Raw genomic sequence first — 19842 nt, forward strand, 5'->3', positions numbered from 1 at the left:
CCCCAGTCCTTGCCGATGACAAGCATACCTTTTGGGCTTTCCCCGATTCAGTTTCAACTTAATTGCCTGGAGTCGTTGTTATGTAAGCTTGCACAAAACTTCTGCATCGGTGCATTGTCCTGGAATGACTTCTAGAAAGAACAGGTTGAGCGTAGGGTAATTTTATTTTTATTTTTTATTTCACCTTTATTTAACCAGGTAGGCTAGTTGAGAACAAGTTCTCATTTACAACTGCGACCTGGCCAAGATAAAGCATAGCAGTGTGAACAGACAACAACACAGAGTTACACATGGAGGTAGGCGAATAATTACAATTTAGCAGATTAACACTGGAGTGATAAATGATCACCTGGTCATGTACAGGTAGAGACACTGGTGTGCAAAAGAGCAGAAAAGTAAATGAATAAAAACAGTATGGGGATGAGGTAGGTAAATTGTGTGGGCTATTTACCAATGGACTATGTTCAGCTGCAGCAATTGGTTAGCTGCTCCGATAGCAGATGTTTAAAGTTGGTGAGGGAGATAAGTCTCCAACTTTTAATTACATACCCTCTGATGTTTGTCTTTATTACTGGTGTATATATATATATTGTATTGAGAGAGACATATTCTGTACACTTACACTAGAGACTTTCAGAAGCCACGATTCTTTGTTGTGAAACGAAAATATGTTAATTGCATTTACCCTCGTTAAAGCCTATGGTGCCTTGTTCTGCGCTTCCACACTGCAGCTGTGGGCCATTTTCCAGATTTTCTGTAGGGAACCACAGAGGAAGATAAAAACATATTGGATAAGTGTGATTTTATGACTTGAGGGGAGTTAAAACATGGAGTAAAGTAGGTCCTCTCTCTAACCTGGGCCTGGCCTGGTCTGGGCTAACTACTTCTTTTCATTCTGTGTCCCCTGGCCCGCTGCTCTGAATTCTGAATGTAAACCTGTTTAAAGGTCTAACTCACATTGGCTACGGAGAGCGTGATCAAACAGTCGTTTGGAACAGCTGGTGTTCCCATGCATGGTCAGTGTGGCTTTCCTCGAAGCGAGCATAGAATACATTTAGGTTGTCTGGGCAGCTCGCGTCACTGGGCAGCTTTTGGCTGGGTGTCCCTTTGTAATCTGTGATAGTTTGCAAGCCCGGCCACATCCGACGAGCAGCAGAGCCGGTGAAGTAGAATTCGATCTTAGTCCTGTATTGACGCTTTGCCTGTTTGATGGTTCATCTGAGGGCGAAGCAAACTGTCTTATATGCGTCCGGATTAGTGTTCTGCTCTAGCATTTAGCTCAGTGCGGATTTTGCCATTAACCGATGGATTCTGGTTGGGATAGGTGCATACGGTCAATGTGGGGATGACATTGTCGATGCACTTGTTAATGAAGCCGGTGACTGATGTGGTGAACATCTCAATGCCATCGGATGAATCCCAGAACATATTCCAGTCTGTGCTAGTGAAACAGTCCTGTAGCTTAGCATCTGCTTCATCAGACCACTTCACTGGTACTTTCTGTTTGAGTTTTTGCTTGTGAGCAGGAATCAGGAGGATAATGTTATGGTCAGAGCTTTTTATGAGTTTCTGTGTGTAGAGTAAAGGTGATGTAGAGATTATTTTTAGCCTCTAGTTGCAAAGGTGACATGCTGGTAGAAATTAGGTAAGACAGATTTCAGTTTCTCTGCATAAAAATCACCGTCGTCCAAAATCAAGTGGCGCCTCTGGATGAGCATTTTCTAGTTTGCTAATGGCCCTATACAGCTCGTTGAGTGTGGTGGTAAATAGACAGCTACAAAAAATATAGATAAAAACTCTCTTTGTAAATAGTATGGTCTACAGCCTAACATGAAGTGTTCTAACTCAGGCGAACAGGACCTCGAGACTACCTTAATATTAGAGATGGCGCAAAGACACACACCTCTCCCCTTTAGTTTAACTTCGTTTTCCCATGACTGGCAGGGGCACAGCCATGGGTGGGCCTTGAGGGGCATAGGCCCACCCACTGGGAAGCCAGGCCCAGCCAATCTGAATGAGTTTTTCCCCCACAAAAGGGCTTTATTACAGATATAAATACTCCTCAGTTTCATCAGCTGTCCGGGTGGCTGGTCTCAGATGATCCCGCAGGTGAAGAAGACTGAAGTGGATGTCCTAGTCTGGCGTGGTTACATGTGGTCTGCAGTTGTGAGGCCTTAAATTCTCTAAAACAACGTTGGAGATGGCTTATGGTAGAGAAATTAACATTCAACTCTGTGGCAACAGCTCTGGTGGACATCCCTGCAGTCAGCATGCCAATTGCATGCTCCCTCAAAACTAGAGACATCTGTGGAATTGTGTTGTGTGACAAAACTGCACATTTTAGAGTGGCCGTTTTTTGTCCCCAGCACAAGATTCTTTACATGCCACATCTGTCAGATGGATGGAGAAATGCTCACTAACAGGGGTGTAAACAAATATTTACCCAACAATTGAGAGAAATAAGCTTTTTGTGCATATGGAACATTTTGGGGAACTTTTATTTCAGCTCATGGGACCAACACTTCACATCAAATCAAATGTTATGTGTCACAATGCGCCGAATATAACAGGTTTAGGCCTTACCGTGAATTGCTTACTTACAAGCCCTTAACCAACAATGCAGTTCTAAGATAATAGAGTTAAAAAATTAAAATAAAAGTAACACAATAACATAACAATAATGAGGCTATATACAGGAGGTACCGGTACTGAGTCAACGTGCGGAGATACAGTAATTTGTGCATGTAGGTAGGGGTAAATGGACTATGCATAGATAATAAACAGCGAGCAGCAGCAGGTTAAAAACAAAAGTGTGGGGGGGTTACAATGCAAACAGTCTGGGTGGCCATTTGATTAATTGTTCAGCAGTCTTATGGCTTGTGGGTAGAATCTGTTAAGGAGCCTTTTGGACCTAGACTTGGCACTCCGGTACCGCTTGCCGTGCAGTAGCAGAGAAAACAGTCTATGACTTGGGTAACTGGAGTCTTAGACTATTTTTTGTGCCTTTCTCTGACACCGCCTAGTAAAAGTAATGATGTAATGATGGACTGTCATTTCTCTTATTTGAGCTGTTCTTGCCATAATATGAACTTGATATTTTACCAAATAGGGCTATCTTCTGTATACCACCTCTACCTTGTCACAACACAACTGATTGGCTGAAACACATTAAGAAGGAAAGAAATTCCACTAAATAACTTTTAACAAGGCACACCTGTTAATTGAAATGCATTCCAGGTGACTACATCATGAAGCTAGTTGAGAGAATGCCAAGAGTGTGCAAAGCTGTAATCAAGGCAAAGGGTGGCTACTTCGAAGAATCTAAAATATATTCTGATTTGTTTAACACTTTTTTGGTTACTACATGGTTCCATATGTGTTATTTCATAGTTTTGATGTCTTTACCATTATTCTACAATGTAGAAAATACTAAAAATAAAAAATATGAACCCTTGAATGAGTATGTGTGTCAAACTTTTGACTTGTACTGTATTATCCATGTCAATGTTCAGCCACGACTCAGAGAAACAGGACATTACTGTTCTTCAGGTCCCGTTGATAGGGTAGTCTCGAACAGAGCTCGTCCAGTTTTATTCTCCAGTGATTACCCTTCGTTCTATTGGCGAATGTACAAAGGTGGTTTATGTACTCACCGACGTAGTCTATTTTACAAGTCTCAGGAATTAGTCCCTGGTCCGGGGTGAGCAGGACATCCTGCGGACTCGTTGAAGTAGAAATCTTCATCCAAATCACGGTTAGTTATTGATGTTCTGATGTCCAGAAGCTCTTTTTGTTCTTAGGAAATGATGGCGGAAACATTATGTACAAAAAAAGTTCAAATCAGTGGGAAAAAAACACAAAATTGCCGAATTGTTCAGGATCCCATAAAACGGCCTCTCAAAGTTCAGGGATCTCCTACATCCTAGTGTTTTTCTAAGAGGTCGCTGGCTTTATAATTCTTGTCCTGTCCTGGGACGTTGTCCCAGACGTGTAGTGATCTTATTGAGCAGGTGCCTTGTGGTGGGGATGATGGTGGGGGTTTAGGCTAGGCAGTGATTATGATAATGTATTGTCTCAAGGTCAGTGTTGAAGTGATCCCTTCTTATCTCTGCTGTCCCATCTGCTCTCACAGAGCTGGTTAATGAGCTAGGACCACTCCTGACTGCAGATCACACCTGCATGATAACATTTGCCATACACAAACTACTGCAGTTAATATCATGTGTGAGTGGAACAAAAACGATGCAAAGTAACAGACTCGGGCAACTTCATCACAAAGATTTACGTAGATGCATTAATTAAGCAGGGCATTTGACTGTGATTTAGACATGCCTGCCAAACTAAAGATATGATTCTTGGAGAACTTACTTGGTGTAAGATATAGGCATAAAGAGAGCCAAGCCAAGCTGAGGTCCATGAGCGCTTATCTGCTTCCGATGGTGAGAGGTAATCTATAAGCTGAAAAACACGTTTTACATTAAAAAGAGTTTACCAGCATGCACATTGCACACCAGTACAGGCTTTCATACTTAACTGACAAAATATAGGAAACACCAACATAGTATCTTAATAAGGCGTTGGGCCATTGCGAGCCACCAAAACAGCTTCAATTCACTTTGGCATAGATTCTACAAGTGTCTTGAACTCTATTGGAGGGATTTGACACCATTCTGCCACAAGGATGTCCATAATCTGGTGTTTTTTTGATGGTTCTCCCATAAGTGTTCAAGTGGGGTTGACATCTGGTGACTGAGACTAACACACACAGTGCTTTATTTTCTAGAAATGTATTTTTGTGGAGTGAAAATGTTTGACCATTAAAACTCTATTTTCCCCAACCCTGCCCTAACCTTAACCCCAAAACCTAACCATTAGGCTTAAAATAGCATTTGAATAAATTCAGGATGTTAAAAAAGTCCTGACTTTTACAAAAACGTTTTTTTCCTATCTTGTCAGGACATTCAGGTGAATTGTTAGGACATTAGGGTCCTGATAAGATAAGGAAACAAGTACACACACAAACTTTAAACTCCCATGCTCCTTTGAGACCCCTCTTCAAAAGTCACTGAGAACTCTTCCTCTAACCATTGTAGCCAAAATAATGGGTAACTGGGCATTTTTATACATGACCCTAAGCATGATGTGATGTTAATAACTTTATTAACTCAAGAACCACACCTGTGTGGAAGCACCTACATTCAAGATACTTTGTATCCCTCATTTACTCAAGTGTTTCCTTTTATTTTGGCAGTTACCCGTACATTCAGAGAAGCAGTCATACTGTACTGACAGAGAGCATTCTCTTTCGCAGACTTATTCACGTTACACATTCAAGTTACGTACAGTTTCATTAATACAGAGGAGACTGTTCAGGGATAAACAAGTGGTTGTGGATTGATGCCTCTACACATAGGCCTATCTGTCTGCGTGTTCTACTGCATAATGAATGAAGCCTGTGACTCCAATAGCTTTCAGGGAGAGCCAGTAATACCGCATCATCACTTTGGCTTGCCAGAAAAGTTGCATTCTATGTTCAGTAGTAACTGAATTGGATTCATGCAATCCTTTGATATCAATATACACTGCAGAGAATCATGACAATTGAACATTAGCTCAATATAGATTGCGCCATCATTGCACATTTTCTGCAGTCTTGATACGTTTGTTTGCAAAATACATTTACTAGAGTAGGGGTGCATCCATCATTGATGATCTTACTGTTAGGTATTTGTGCTGATTTAGAATATTTGCTCTTGTATCAAACTGAGACAGTCAATGGTGGTTAACTTTCAGATGAAGTAGCACAAATAGACAAAAGGATAGCTCTGTTGTAGGAACAATGTTGTTCAGTTCCTAGCTTCTCTCCCCCATATGTAATTGTGGTAGAATTTCCTCATCAGGATATTTCTATCTCCCCATCCTCTTCCCCTAATTTAAAGACTTTGTATAGCCCTCAAAAGAGGGGTTTTGTATCCCTTTGGTGTTGTTCCTTATGGGCGTGTAAGTAGTGATGAAGGATGGACCCTGTGGTTAACTACCACTGCCTCTTCCCCTCATTCCCTTGCCCCCCCTCGCGCTCAATCCTGTACTCTTTTTCTCTGAGGTTGCCACCCCTATGAGCAGACACATCCACCCACAAATGGAAACATGTGTAGAGAAGGCATGCTGTGCGCCTGCCGTATGTAATTGCTGCATTGCCTAATCAAACAATGGCGTTAAAGCCAAGTAAATTGTACCCTTCAATTAAAGGTTGTGCTTATGGCCTAGATCTAATTAGTAGAGCTCCTGTTAATTTTGAGGATTTGAATTACCTCCATCTTCCCTCCCCCAACACTGGGAGTAGTCAGTGCTTGTTATCCATACAAACGCATGAACAAGTGAACCACAAACGCTGTTTGAAATGCACATTTTTATTTCAAATAGGGGACTCATAACCTCGAACGAGCTCCTTTTTTAAATAACTTGATTGCTCTCAAAGAATTGGGCCGTAGCCAATATTCAAACAGTAAACGTTTGATGTCATGGATTCCTTTTCATTCCATGAAACATTGATGTTTATACGTAATCCAGAACATTCACATTCTTTTTTCTAAAAGGTCCATTTTGAAAATGTTTATTTGAACTGATGTCATGCTGGCTACAGGACTTGTTTTGGTTCTGTTCAAAAGGGCAAAGCATCATCTGTAACTGCAGGCCTAAATTCACAGCATTCCTCCTCTTCACCGATTGAGAAGAACCACTAAGGCTTCAGACACTTCAAATAAACCACAATGAAGGCGCTATGCAAGGAATCAAGAATACTGGGGAATAATTCTGCGATTGCTCATGGTTTCTAAGAGGTGAGGACACACTTCTGGCGCGAGTGACCTATTTTTCCAAACTCGTCTGTCAAATCCACCATTGCAGCTGCCGGATCACAGTCGGCCATTTTTTACAAGAGTGTTTTAAAAAGTCCTCCCTGCCATTCATGCGGATCAGTGTCAGATTTTTCTGGGGCGTTTCTCCTGGCTCCTCTTGTTTTGCCACTGGATAGCCTACATGTAGAGAGAGAAAACGAGAGAAAGTAATGGAAAGAAAGGAAGAAAACAATCCTTCATTCAGTCTGGGAAGAGCTCAGCGTCCCTGGAAGTAGGGGTTGGAATGTGTTTGTTGTAGGAGCCAGGCATCTCCAGGGCTGGTGCTGGTTATATGAGACCTAGGCCCATGTAGGCTGATGGAGAGCGAGGGAGGCCCATGGGTAAAAGGAAGGGCTGGGACAGTGGTTAACCACAGATTGTAGGATGCCGCTTGGGGCTGGGGCCAGGCGGCGCAACATCACAGGGACAGAAACCATCCCCTGCACAAGATCACTGCTCCAGTTGCTAAACACAAATGGCCAACTTCCCTTCGCTAAGTCACAGACTGTATATATCCACGGGAAGGGCTTGGCTGACCAAATTACACCCTCTGCAGCATGGAAACATGGTCTTTGTCATTGCTGTGGTGGTGCTGTGCAGTTAACAGTACATCTGCCGTACAGAATGTCACCCCCATGGCCTGTGTTATGTCTAATGTCCTATGACAAAGCTACTTCACAGGGACCTCTTATAGTTTTGACCTTGCCTGGAGTACTTGAAGCCACTATGCTGTTGACCTCAGACAAATCCAAGACTCAAACTATTCTCTAAGCCTCAGCAAAGAAATTGTCCGCTCACATTCTGTCTCCAATCAGTACTTTGAAGCCTGCAGCAGCGAACGAGCTTCACCTTGTATTACAGAACACAAACCTTTCTGGGCACCAGGCAAAGGGACGCTGCCAGTCCTATTTAACATCAAACTGCTCTGCCCCCGCCATCCCATATTTACATTATTTAGGCTTACTGGACCAGGAACCTCTGTGGAGAAAACCAAAAGAACACAGTATTGTTTGATGCCGATACATATGGTATGGCACATGAAAAAGCTTTGATTCTGCATGCTGAATACAGCATGCTCGTGAGGTCTTTCCTTTCTGTTGACTAGTGATACCACCTTTCAATCCGATAGCTAGTCAGTATTACTTTGCTTTCAAATAATATTTCCCCTTTATTCCATTTGTTTACAGTAGCTGTTTTATGAAGATCAGAAAGAAGCATCTCAGATTTGCTGTTTTTTTTTCTCCAGTTAAATAGGCCATTCTTTGTTCTTCAGTCGAGGCAAAGTTGGAGCTCAGTGACAACAATACAAAGCCGATGAAAACTCAGGTTTCTCTCCTGGGTACCCACCAGCGTCGAGAATCTTCAGTGAGACTGCCAGTGTCAGGTTCCCCTCGTAGGGTTTTAAGCACCATTGACAGCATTTCGAATTCCTGAAGCCCGTTCTCACACAGCTCATCTTAGCTCAGCTCAGCTCTGGAGCCATTACGCTACATTACATTTAGCAGGCAGTCGTTTCTCATCTTCCTAAAGAGATATTCAATAGCCCAGGGTGGAACCAGGGGAAACAGTCTGTTTGAATACAGAAAAGACTGCTACAATACAAACTCAGGGACCAACATTAAGCTTCCAACTCTTTCAGACATGATGTGTGGTGCTGATTGACAGCTTTGCCTGAGGGATGTTAGAGAGAAAAACACTTTGTTAACACAGTGAGCTGCTTGGAAATATGTGACAGGACATTTCATGGTTGTTAGGTGTGCAAGGTGAAAACCGTTATTTCCAGCCAACTTGCAGTGATTCGAGGCAAAGAACAAGCCCAGTTTATAAAAGTAGAAAATGTGTGAATGTTGATGAGATTTCAGTGCCCTCCGTAACCTATTTCACGGTTGGAAAATAATCCTTGGCGCAACTATCATAACAGAATTATGATAAACCCATAATAAGATAAAGTATTAAATGTCTCTTTTACACTTTAAAACAAATGTATCTTGAATAAATCCACAGAATGGTTTAGGGTGCTGTAAAACAAATCTACTGACCAAAAATATAAAAGCAACATGTAAAAAAAGAAGAAGCTTAATTCTCTTAAATTTTGTGCACAAATTTGTTTACATCCCTGTTGGTGAGCATTTTTTCTTTGCTAAGTTAATCCATCCCCCTGACAGGTGTGGCATATCAAGAAGGTGATTATTGTATGATCCTTACATAGGTGCACCTTGTGCTGGGGACAATAACATGCCACTTTTAAATGTGCAGTTTTGTCACATACAAAATGCCAAATATGTCAACATTTTTAGGGAGCCTGCAATTGGCATGCTGACTGCAGGAATGTCCACCAGAGCTGTTGCCAGAGAATTGAATGTTAATTTCTCTATCATAAGCCACCACCAACGTAGTTTTAGAGAATTTGACAGTACTTCCAACCGGCCTCACAACCACAGACCATGTGTAACCGTGACAGCCCAGGACCTCCACATCCGGCTTTTTCACGTGCAGGATCATCTGATCTGAGACCCGTCACCCGGACAGCTGATGAAACTTGAGTATTTCTGTCTGTAATAAAGCCCTTTTGTGGGGAAAAACTCATTCAGATTAGCTGGGCCTGGCTCCCCAGTGGTTGGGCATGGCTCTCAACTGGGTCCCCCTGCCCAGTCATGTGAAATCCACAGATTAGGGCCTAATGAATGTATGTCAATTGACTGATTTCCTTATATGAACTGTAACTCTGTAAAATAGTTGAAATTGTTGCATGTTGCATTTATATTTTTGTTCATTATACATAAACTCTTCTCAAATAAATGTTTTCAGACTAAGACACTTTTTGGGGGAGAACATTTGAACAAAGATGTCAAACACGGCAGGGTTGACTGAATCCAGCCCCATGCCCTGATTTTCTGGAGATGATGACTCTTATGACTTATTGACTCGTCCTGTTTTGTGTTTTGATGCATAGAGATCCGTAACCAGCTGGTGGAGCAGTTCAAATGCCTGGAGCAGCAGTCCGAGTCTCGTATCCAGCTGCTACAGGACCTGCAGGACTTCTTCCGCCGCAAGGCTGAGATCCAGCTGGAGTACTCCCGCAGCCTGGAGAAACTGGCCGAGCGCTTCTCCAACAAGATCCGCAGCTCCAGAGAGCACCACCAGTTCAAGTGAGTTTCCCTCCCATGAAGAGATGAGACCACCACACCGTTAAAGACCACCTAGCTTCAAACTGAGCCAAACATTTAAACTGTATGTGAGGCAGCGAGGGATTGTGTATGCGTGTGTGTGTGTTCATGCAAGTGTGTCTTTGTGTGTCTACTTGCCTTGCCAGAGCATGTCTACTCTGTTTGTGTGTTTGCTTGGGTGTGCAGATTCAATTTTTTATATTGTCTCAGAGCGTGTGAACTTGTTGAGTACACATGGAGTTACATCCGTTCTTGCCAAGTTTTTCTCCACAGATCTCAAACTACTCCACCCTATTTTTCTCACTTTAATCTGTCCAAAAACGACTCCTGCTGCATTTTAGGTTCACTAAAATGAATAGCCTTTGGATATAAATGTCCTTCTTATAATATGCAAGCGATAATGATTTTACTCCTTAGAAATCTCAAACCATCCAAAGGCGATAGAAAAGTAATCTCATTCTGGATGAAACCTCCATTTTAATTGGCAAAGCTGATGTTCAGCAAAGTGCAGAATCTCCCCATATAAAGCTCTTGTTCCTGTAGCTCTGGGCTGAGGAGGGACTTAAAGCCAGCCAGGCCTTACCGGTATTATCCTATAGGGTCGAGGCACGGCTGAAGCCATGCATGCTACAAGACTGTGCCTTGTTTTCCCTCACATCAATGAATACATGGATTATTCTCTGCCATTTAGGGCGGCCAGTGATAGATTTACAGCTTGCTAGCTAGCCCCAGCCTTTACATTGGAGCGTTTGAGTAAAGTGCAGTCTTATGCTGCAAAATGTACTCCTCTTCCTCTGCCTGTACAGTATGTACTGTACTCCAAACGTTTGAATATAATTGAAAGCTACATCTTTAACACATTCTAAAGGTTAACTATTTGAATATGATAACAGTGATCATAACAGTAGTTACTGTTACTGTACTTTAAAATGTCAGTGCAGGCAGTAGAGTAGAGGGTGTGTTTCAGAGGGCTTTGTGTCATCCAGTTAGTTCAGGCCCTGGTGAATTCGATGGGGATTTGACTCAGTAATTGAGGCCAGCTGTTTTAGAGCAGGCAGCTTGCACCAGGGTCCCTAAGGCCATGCTGACAGTAGACAGGCCTGTGCTGCTGCAGATGCTATGGCTTAACCAAGACAGTTACTGTATAGTAGAGCTTCTAGTAGACCAGTTCAAACAGTTCTTGAAGAGCAGGCACCAGCCACATAGTTCTTACCAGACTCAGCATCTCATCTTCCTCTGCCACCTCAATGCCTTTGCCAAGACTGCCTGAACCACTGTACTCACACTCATAGGGCTGCAGTGTAAAGCAGCCGTCTAGAAGTCTGTAGCCGCAGAGTCTTTGGCTGTGTGTAGTTGTCTGGCCACACACACACACACACACACACACACACACACACACACACACACACACACACACACAGAAGATCTGTGTGTTGGCAACAATGAAGTGTGACATTTTGATTACACACACTTCTTTATGAGGGCCACGATGGCTTCCTTTGGACTCCATTAACCCAAACAAACACAACCATAAAAATGTTCAACCAATTAGCTTTGACAGTGTCCTTGTTAAAGACCCTCACTTCGTAAATAAACCCTGGGCACAACAACTACTGTATATACAGTACCAGTCAAAAGTTTGGACACCTACTCATTCCAGGGTTTTTCTTTATTTTTACTATGTTTTACGTTGTAGAATAAAAGTGAAACCATTAAAACTATGAAATAACACATATGGAATAACGTAGTAACCAAAAAAGTATATTTTAGATTCTTCAAAGTAGCCACCCTTTGCCTTGATGACCGCTTTTCACACTCTTGGCATTCTCTCCACCAGCTTCATGAGGTAGTCACCTAGAATGCATTTCAAACAGGTGTGCCTTGTTAAAAGTTAATTTGTGGAATTTAATTCCTTCTTAATGCGTTTGAGCCAATCAGTTGTGTTGTGACAGGGGTGTTATACAGAAGATAGCTCTATTTGGTGAAAGACCAAGTCCATATCATGGCAAGAACAGCTCAAATAAGCAAAGAGAACCGACAGTCCATCATTACTTTAAGACATGAAGGTCAGTCAATCCGGAAAATTGCACTCACAAAAACCATCAAGCGCTATGATGAAACAGGCTCTCGTGAGGACCGCCACAGGAAAGGAAGATGCCGAGTTATCTCTGGTGCAGAGGATAAGTTAATTAGAGTTAACAGCCTCAGAAATTGCAGCCCAAATAAATGCAACACAGAGACACATCTCAACATCAGCTGTTCAGAGTAGACTGTGTAAATCAGGCCGAATTGCTGCAAAGAACCCACTACTAAAGGACGCCAATAAGAAGAAGGGACTTGCTTGGGCCAAATAACACAAGCAATGTACATTAGAATGGTGGAAATCTGTCCAAATTAGTAAAAAAATGTGAGATTTTTGGTTCCAACCGCTGTGTCTTTGTGAGATGTAGAGTAGGTGAACGGATAATCTCTGCATGTGTGGTTCCCACCGTGAAGCATGGTGGAGGAGGTGTGATGGTGCTCTGCTGGTGACACTGTCAGTGATTTATTTAGAATTCAAGGCATACTTAACCAGCATGGCCAACACACCATTCCCAGTGATACGCCATCCCATGTGGTTTGCGCTTAGTGGGACTATCATTTGTTTTTCAACAGGACAATGACCCAACACACCTCTAGGCTGTGTGAGGGCTATTTGACCAAGAAGGAGAGTGATGGAATGCTGCATCAGAGGACCTGGCCTCCACAATCACCTGACCTCAGCCAACAAGTGCTCAGCATATGTGACTCACCACCTGGATTAGGTCTTATGTAGCAAAATGTGAAATGGTGTTTCTTACATTGGATAAAGTAGAGACTCAAAATGGTGTATCATACACTGCATTGAGGAACAATGGGAAAGTAATTCCACTTTGATAGTTGATCAACTTGTAAACTAGGGAGCCAGGCAGCTAATGTTTGCTAGCTCGCGAACAGTACAATTTAACTTAAGACATATAGCAACTCTCTCGGCATGTCCAACCCACTCATTATCTCAGCCAATCATGGCTAGTGGTAAGGTTGCTCACTTTTTCTGTGGCTTAACCAACAAGACTCGTAACTTAACAATTTTCTTTGTATTTACAGATGGCATACAAGTGTGTTATTAAGGCACATGAAAGTTCACATGTTCGAGAAGGCATTTCTGCCCCCCAAAAATATTTTTTATGTTCAAATGGCTCTCCTGTGAAGTTGTGACTTGTGACATACGCCTAGTTTCCTGAATCGGGTCACATATGGGAACTCCTTCAAGACTGTTGGAAAAGCATTCCAAGTGAAGCTGGTTGAGAGAATGCCAGAGTGTGCAAAGTTGTCATCAAGGCAAAGACTGGCTACTTTGAAGAATCTAAAACATAAAATATATTTTGATTTGTTTAACACTTTTTTGGTTACTACATGATTCCATATGTGTTATTTCATAGTTTTTATGTTTTCACTATTATTCCACAATGTAGAAAATAGTAAAAATAAAGAAAAGCCATTGAATGAGTAGGTGTGTCCAAACGTTTGACTGGCACTGTATGTCACACACCACACATATGTAATATGGATACTCTTGGCTACCTCTCAAATATGCATGCACTCACGTGTCCTGTCTTTCACCGTGGTCTCACTATCTCTTTAGTTTAGATACAAATAAGCCCCAACTCTCAGTTTTTCCCCTGATCTTTTGTCTCTCTGTGGATATTTCTGAGTTTCCACAGCAGCCCAGCTCTCTGTGGAAGGATAGGCCATGAGCAGCATGACTTCTCCGGTGCCTAGCAACTCATGCATGGCAGTCCCTTGCCTCTGCTATACACTGCACAGCACTATCGGAAATGAAAACAGCACAATTAGACTCTGTTCAGCCAGGCAGAGGTCGACATTGAGCTGCTAGGTCACTGCCCCGGTCTTATTGGCTTAACCCATACCATACAAATATGGCTTTATGAGCTGAGTTTATGACAGCAGTCACTGATGTGATGCTCAATGCCACTGTAGTTTACAGCTGCACTGCCATGATGCTGTCTGTTTGCTCAGTCTCCTCTTGGCTCATCTACATTAATTAACCTCTTGGAACTCCCTCTCCCGGATCCGGGAGAATTGTCATCAACTGACACTAATTAGCATAACGCCACGGACAAAAAATATTACTCGAAAATATTCATATTCATGAAATCACAAGTGAAATATATTGACACAGCTTAGCCCTTTGTTAATCACCCTGTCATCTCAGATTTTGAAATTATGCTTTACAGCCAAAGCAAGACAAGCATTTGTGTAAGTTTATCGATAGCCTAGCATAGCATTATGCCTAGCTAGCAGCAGGCAGCTTGGTCACGGAAATCAGAAAAGCAATCAAATTAAATCGTTTACCTTTGATGAGCTTCGGATGTTTTCACTCACGAGACTCCCAGTTAGACAGCAAATGTTCATTTTGTCCCATAAAGATTATTTGTATAGCCAAAACACCTCCGTTTGTACTTCACATTTGGTTGAGAAATCCAACGGAAACTGCGGTCACGACAACGTGCCATACGTTTTTTATAATCAATCCTCAAGGTGTTTTTCAAATATCTATTTGATAATATATCAACCGGGACAGGTTGCTTCTTAGTAGGAAAGAGAGAAACAATGGCCGCATTTGTCTTTTACGCACAAAACACTCTGAGAGCCTCCAGCTGACCACTGACGCAATGTTGTCGTTCAGGCTCATTTTTCAAAATAAAAGCCTAAAACGATGTATTGTGACACTAGACACATTAGTGAAGCCATAGAAAAGGGAATCTGGTTGATATCTCATTCACTGCTCAATAGGGACGCATAGGAACGCAGAACTTTCTAAGAGTCCCTTCCTGATTGGATTTTTCTCAGGCTTTCACCTGCAATATCAGTTATGTTATACTCACAGACAATATTTTTTACAGTTTTGGAAACTTTAGAGTGTTTTCTATCCCAAGCTGTCAATTATATGCATATTCTAGCATCTTGTCCTGACAAAATAGCCCATTTACTTTGGGAATGTTATTTTTCCAAAAATGAAAATAGTGCCCCCTAGTTTCTTAACATATCAGGCAGCTCTAGTGTCTCTCAACTAATTAAGATGAGGGTGAAGTATACCAACACCCGCCTCTGATTGGCCACATGAAGGGAAAAGCTGAGGGCATCAGTATGCAAGCGATACCTGCAGCTCAGCTCAGCCCCTACTGTTCCAGCCTGCCTGGATCTCTGCTTGGAATCTGTCAGTCTGGTCCCAGTCAACTCACCCAACCCCCACCAAAACACCAATCACCAGAAGTCTATTTTCTACTACGTCAAATAGTGGTCTCAGAGAGTGAGGGAAGGCTTGCACTGCCCTTTAAATGGTCCCTCACTTTTTCATTTTTTACATATAGCTGGATCTACATAACAGACGTCAAGATAAGTCCACGTCACATTAGACCACTTGAAGATCAAACAAACTTTGATTGTTGAGTGAACTATCACTTTAATCCATTTCATCTGTGGGGCTTCGGGAACTTCCTATTGCTCCTAGAATTATCTTCAATGTCTATGAGACAGACAAAATAAATTGGTTGAGGAACTATTTTGGGGTTTATCATTAAATGGGGATTTTAATCACCACTTATTAAACTAAAATGTCTGAATATGGTCTATCAGTCAAAACAGGCATTATCAACAGCAAGCAAGCCATTAGAAAGCAGCTCATGTTATATTGAAAGGAGACATAACCTGTCTGAGAAAGATAAGATAAATCTTGCATTAATGTCCAATCCTGTGTGTTCATGTGTTTGTGTGCCTGCCTGTGTGCAAGGGTTGTGTTGTGTGTGTCTGTGTATATGCGTGTGTGCATGTGTGGGTAGGAGGGGGTCATTAATGATTGTCCTGGTACCGTGCTGAGCCAGATTGTCTCCTCCACGCTCATTCTGCTTGACTACAAACACTGGTGGCCTCCTTATTTTTCTTAAACCTAGTTCCATTTGATGTTGCTGCCTGAAATCTCTGTCCAGCTCCCTGTCTGGCTTCAAAACACAACACATGTACACGTTACTGCAAAACTTGAGACTGACATTTCATGGTTTTTCATTTGGAATAAAAACAGTACTGTTTCTTTTTAAAAACCTGACCAGACCATACTGCAATGCAATATGTAGTTACAGCCAATAACTCTGAGTTTTATTGATTGCCTTTGACATTTAATTCAATATCGCATTTTATTAATCGGTCCAAATACCGATCCCTTCGTGAACTGACACTCGCACTTGACCTTTTCCCCCCTGACCTTGCTGATAGCTACTTTATTGAGGAAAATGTACAACTATGACTGTGATATGTGGTTGTCCCACCTAACTGTCTTAAGATGAATGCACTGTAAGTCGCTCTGGATAAGAGTGTGTTCTAAATGACTAAAATGTAAATTTGATAAATGGATTTCAGATAACTCAATCAGCAGGAAAGCCTTGTTAAGCTTGAGCCTACATCATCTGAAAGGTTCATAATTGATGCACAATATTCATGGCCATGTGCCAGTGATTCCTTCACTAATTATTCATAATATTATGAATAAGAGAGAGCATCAACTACCCAGTGACTCCCAGCAGACTGCTAAGCGTTATGCATGGGGTTGCTTGGTTGGTGTACTTGCCTGTAGGGCAGAGGCAGACCAAGGGCTGCCAATCTGCATTCCACCAAATACTTAGAATTAATATTTATTAGGCTAGACTACAGTACATACTATACATAATATTCTGTCTATACAGATTGCTTTGCACCATTGCATTTCTAATTTACGGACATTAGTGAGAACCAAGCAGCCTCTGTTCTGTGTGCCCACCTGTCCTAACCAGCTCACTGACTGTACAGCCCCTAATCATCTGCACAGTCCACATCACTGAGTCTTTCCCCGGTGGTCTAGCGTTAAAGTTAAACTATAGTGTTAAAGGTTCAGAAAGAGAGACTGGGTGTGTTAACAGCAAACATCAAACTCATCTCCAAGGGAAAGTGTGAGAGGCTTGTAGTCCCAAATCCCTTTGGTTTACAACCTCAGCTTGATGACATTATCTGCAGAAGCAGGCAGGGTTCTTTTGTGTGTGTGCCTGTAAGTAAGCAGGTCACTGTTAGTCTTCACCTGTTGTTTACAAACACCTGTTTGTTTGTAAACAACCGGTGTAGACTAACAGTGACATGCTTACTTACGGGTCATTCCAAACAATGCAGAGAGAAAAATGATAGAAAGATAATGACACGGGAATAAATACACAATGAGTAATAACTTGGCTATATACACAGGGCACCAGTACCAAGTCGATGTGCAGGGGTACGAGGTAATTGAGGTTGACATACTGTGGCTTGCGAAAGTATTCACCCCCCTTCATATTTTTCCTACTTTGTTGCCTTACAACCTGGAATTAAAATATATTTGGGGGGGGGGGGGTTGTATCATTTTGATTTACATAACATGTCTACCACTAGTAAGAAGAAATTAGACAAAAAAAAACAGAAAACTTGAGCCTGCATAACTATTCATCCCCCCAAAGCCAATACTTTGTAGAGCCACCTTTTGCAGCAATTACAGCTGCAATTCTCTTGGGGTTTGTCTCTATAAGCTTGGCACATCTAGCCACTGAAATCTTTGCCCATTTATCAAGGATGGGTTCCGCTGGTGTACAGCAGTCTTTAAGTCATACCACAGATTCTCAATTGGATTGAGGTCTGGGCTTTGACTAGGCCATTCCAAGCCATTTAAATGTTTCCCCTTAAAACCACTCAAGTGGTGCTTTACCAGTATGCTTAGGGTCACTGTCCTGCTGGAAAGTGAACCTCCGTCCCAGTCTCAAATCTCTGGAAGACTGAAACAGGTTTCCCTCAAGAATTTCCCTGTATTTAGCGCCATCCATCATTCCTTCAATTCTGACCAGTTTCCCAGGCCCTGCCGATGGAAAAACATCCCTACAGCATGATGCTGCCACCACCATGCTTCACTGTGGGATGGTGTTCTCGGGGGAATGAGAGGTGTTGGGTTTGCGCCAGACATAGCGTTTTCCTTGATGGCCAAAAAGCTACATTTTTTTCTCATCTGAAGAGAGTCCTTCTTCCATGTGTTTGGGGAATCTCCCACATGCCTTTTGGAAAACACCAAATGTGTTTGCTTTTTTTTTCGTTAAGCAATGGCTTTATTTTGGCCACTCTTCCATAAAGCCCAGCTCTGTGGAGTGTACAGCTTAGTGGTCCTATGCACAGATACTCCAATCTCTGCTGTGGAGCTTTGCAGCTCGTTCAGGGTAATCTTTGGTCTCTTTGTTGCCTCTCAGATTAATGCCCTGCTTGCCTGGTCCATGAGTTTTGGTGGGCGGCCCTCTCTTGGCAGGTTTGTTGTGGTGCCATATTCTTTCAATTTTTTAATGCTGCTCTGTGGGATGTTCAAAGTTTTGGATACTTTTTTTATAACCCAACCCTGATCTGTTTGGAGAGCTCCCTGGTCTTCATGGTGCCGCGTGCTTGGTGGTGCCCCTTGCTTAGTGATGTTACAGACTCTGGGGCCTTTCAGAACAGGTGTGTATATACAGTTGAAGTCGAAAGTTTACAAACACTTAGGTTGAGTCATTAAACTCGTTTTTCAACCACTCCACAGATTTCTTGTTAACCAATTATAGTTTTGGCAAGTCGGTTAGGACATCTACTTTGTGCATGACACAAGTCATTTTTCCAACAATTGTTTACAGACAGATTATTTCACTTATAATTCACTGTATCACAATTCCAGTGGGTCAGACGTTTACATACACTAAGTTGACTGTGCCTTTAAACAGCTTGGAAAATGATATAATGGCTTTAGCAGCTTCTGATAGGCAAATTGACATCATTTGAGTCAATTGGAGGTGTACCTGTGGATGTATTTCAAGGCCTACCTTCAAACCCAGTGCCTCTTTGCTTGACATCATGTGAAAATCAAAAGAAATGAGCCAAGACCTCAGACCTCATCCTTGGGAGCAATTTCCAAACGCCTGAAGGTACCACGTTCATCTGTACAAGTATAAACACCAAGGGACCACACAGCCGTCATAATAGTACGCAAGTATAAACACCATAGGACCTCGCAGCCATCATACCGCTCATGGAGGAGATGCGTTCTGTCTCCTAGAGATGAATGTACTTTGGTGCAAAAAGTGCAAATCAATCCCAGAACAACAGCAAAGGACGTGAAGATGCTGGAGGAAACTGGTATAAAAGTATCTGTATCCACAGTAAAACAAGTCCTATATCGACATAACCTGAACGGCCGCTCAGCAAGGAAGAAGCCACTGCTCCAAATCCGCCATAAAAAAGCCAGACTACGGTTTGCAATTGCACATGGGGACAAAGATCGTACTTTTTGGAGAAATGACCTCTGGTCTGATGAAACAAAAATAGAACTGTTTGGTCATAATGACCATCGTTTTGTTTGTAGGAAAAAGATGGAGGCTTGCAAGCCGAAGAACACTATCCCAACCGTGAAGCACAGGGGTGGCAGCATCATATTGTGGGGGTGCTTTGCTGCAGGAGGGACTGGTGCACTTCACAAAATAGATGGCATCATGAAGTAGGAAAAGTATGTGGATATATTGAAGCAACATCAAGTCGTCAGTCAGGAAGTTAAAGCCTGGTCGCAAATGGGTCTTCCAAATGGACAGTGACCCCAAGTATACTTCCAAAGTTGTGGCGAAATGGCTTAAGGACACCAAAGTCAAGGTATTGGAGTGGCCATCACAAAGCCCTGACAT

The 19842-nt window shown here is 42.3% G+C and overlaps 1 protein-coding gene across 3 annotated transcripts in view; it reads left to right on the forward strand.

Moving 5' to 3' along the window:
* Positions 1-19842, forward strand: part of srgap3 (SLIT-ROBO Rho GTPase activating protein 3) — a 117933-nt gene that overhangs the window by 23109 nt on the left and 74982 nt on the right. For all 3 annotated transcript variants that reach the window (XM_036950354.1, XM_036950353.1, XM_021569197.2), the window contains one exon: positions 9850-10045. In XM_036950354.1, the coding sequence (XP_036806249.1) occupies positions 9850-10045 (196 nt within the window). The remainder of the gene's footprint in view (positions 1-9849; positions 10046-19842) is intronic.

Source organism: Oncorhynchus mykiss, chromosome 17 (assembly GCF_013265735.2).
Source record: "Oncorhynchus mykiss isolate Arlee chromosome 17, USDA_OmykA_1.1, whole genome shotgun sequence".
NCBI classification, from domain to species: domain Eukaryota; kingdom Metazoa; phylum Chordata; class Actinopteri; order Salmoniformes; family Salmonidae; genus Oncorhynchus; species Oncorhynchus mykiss.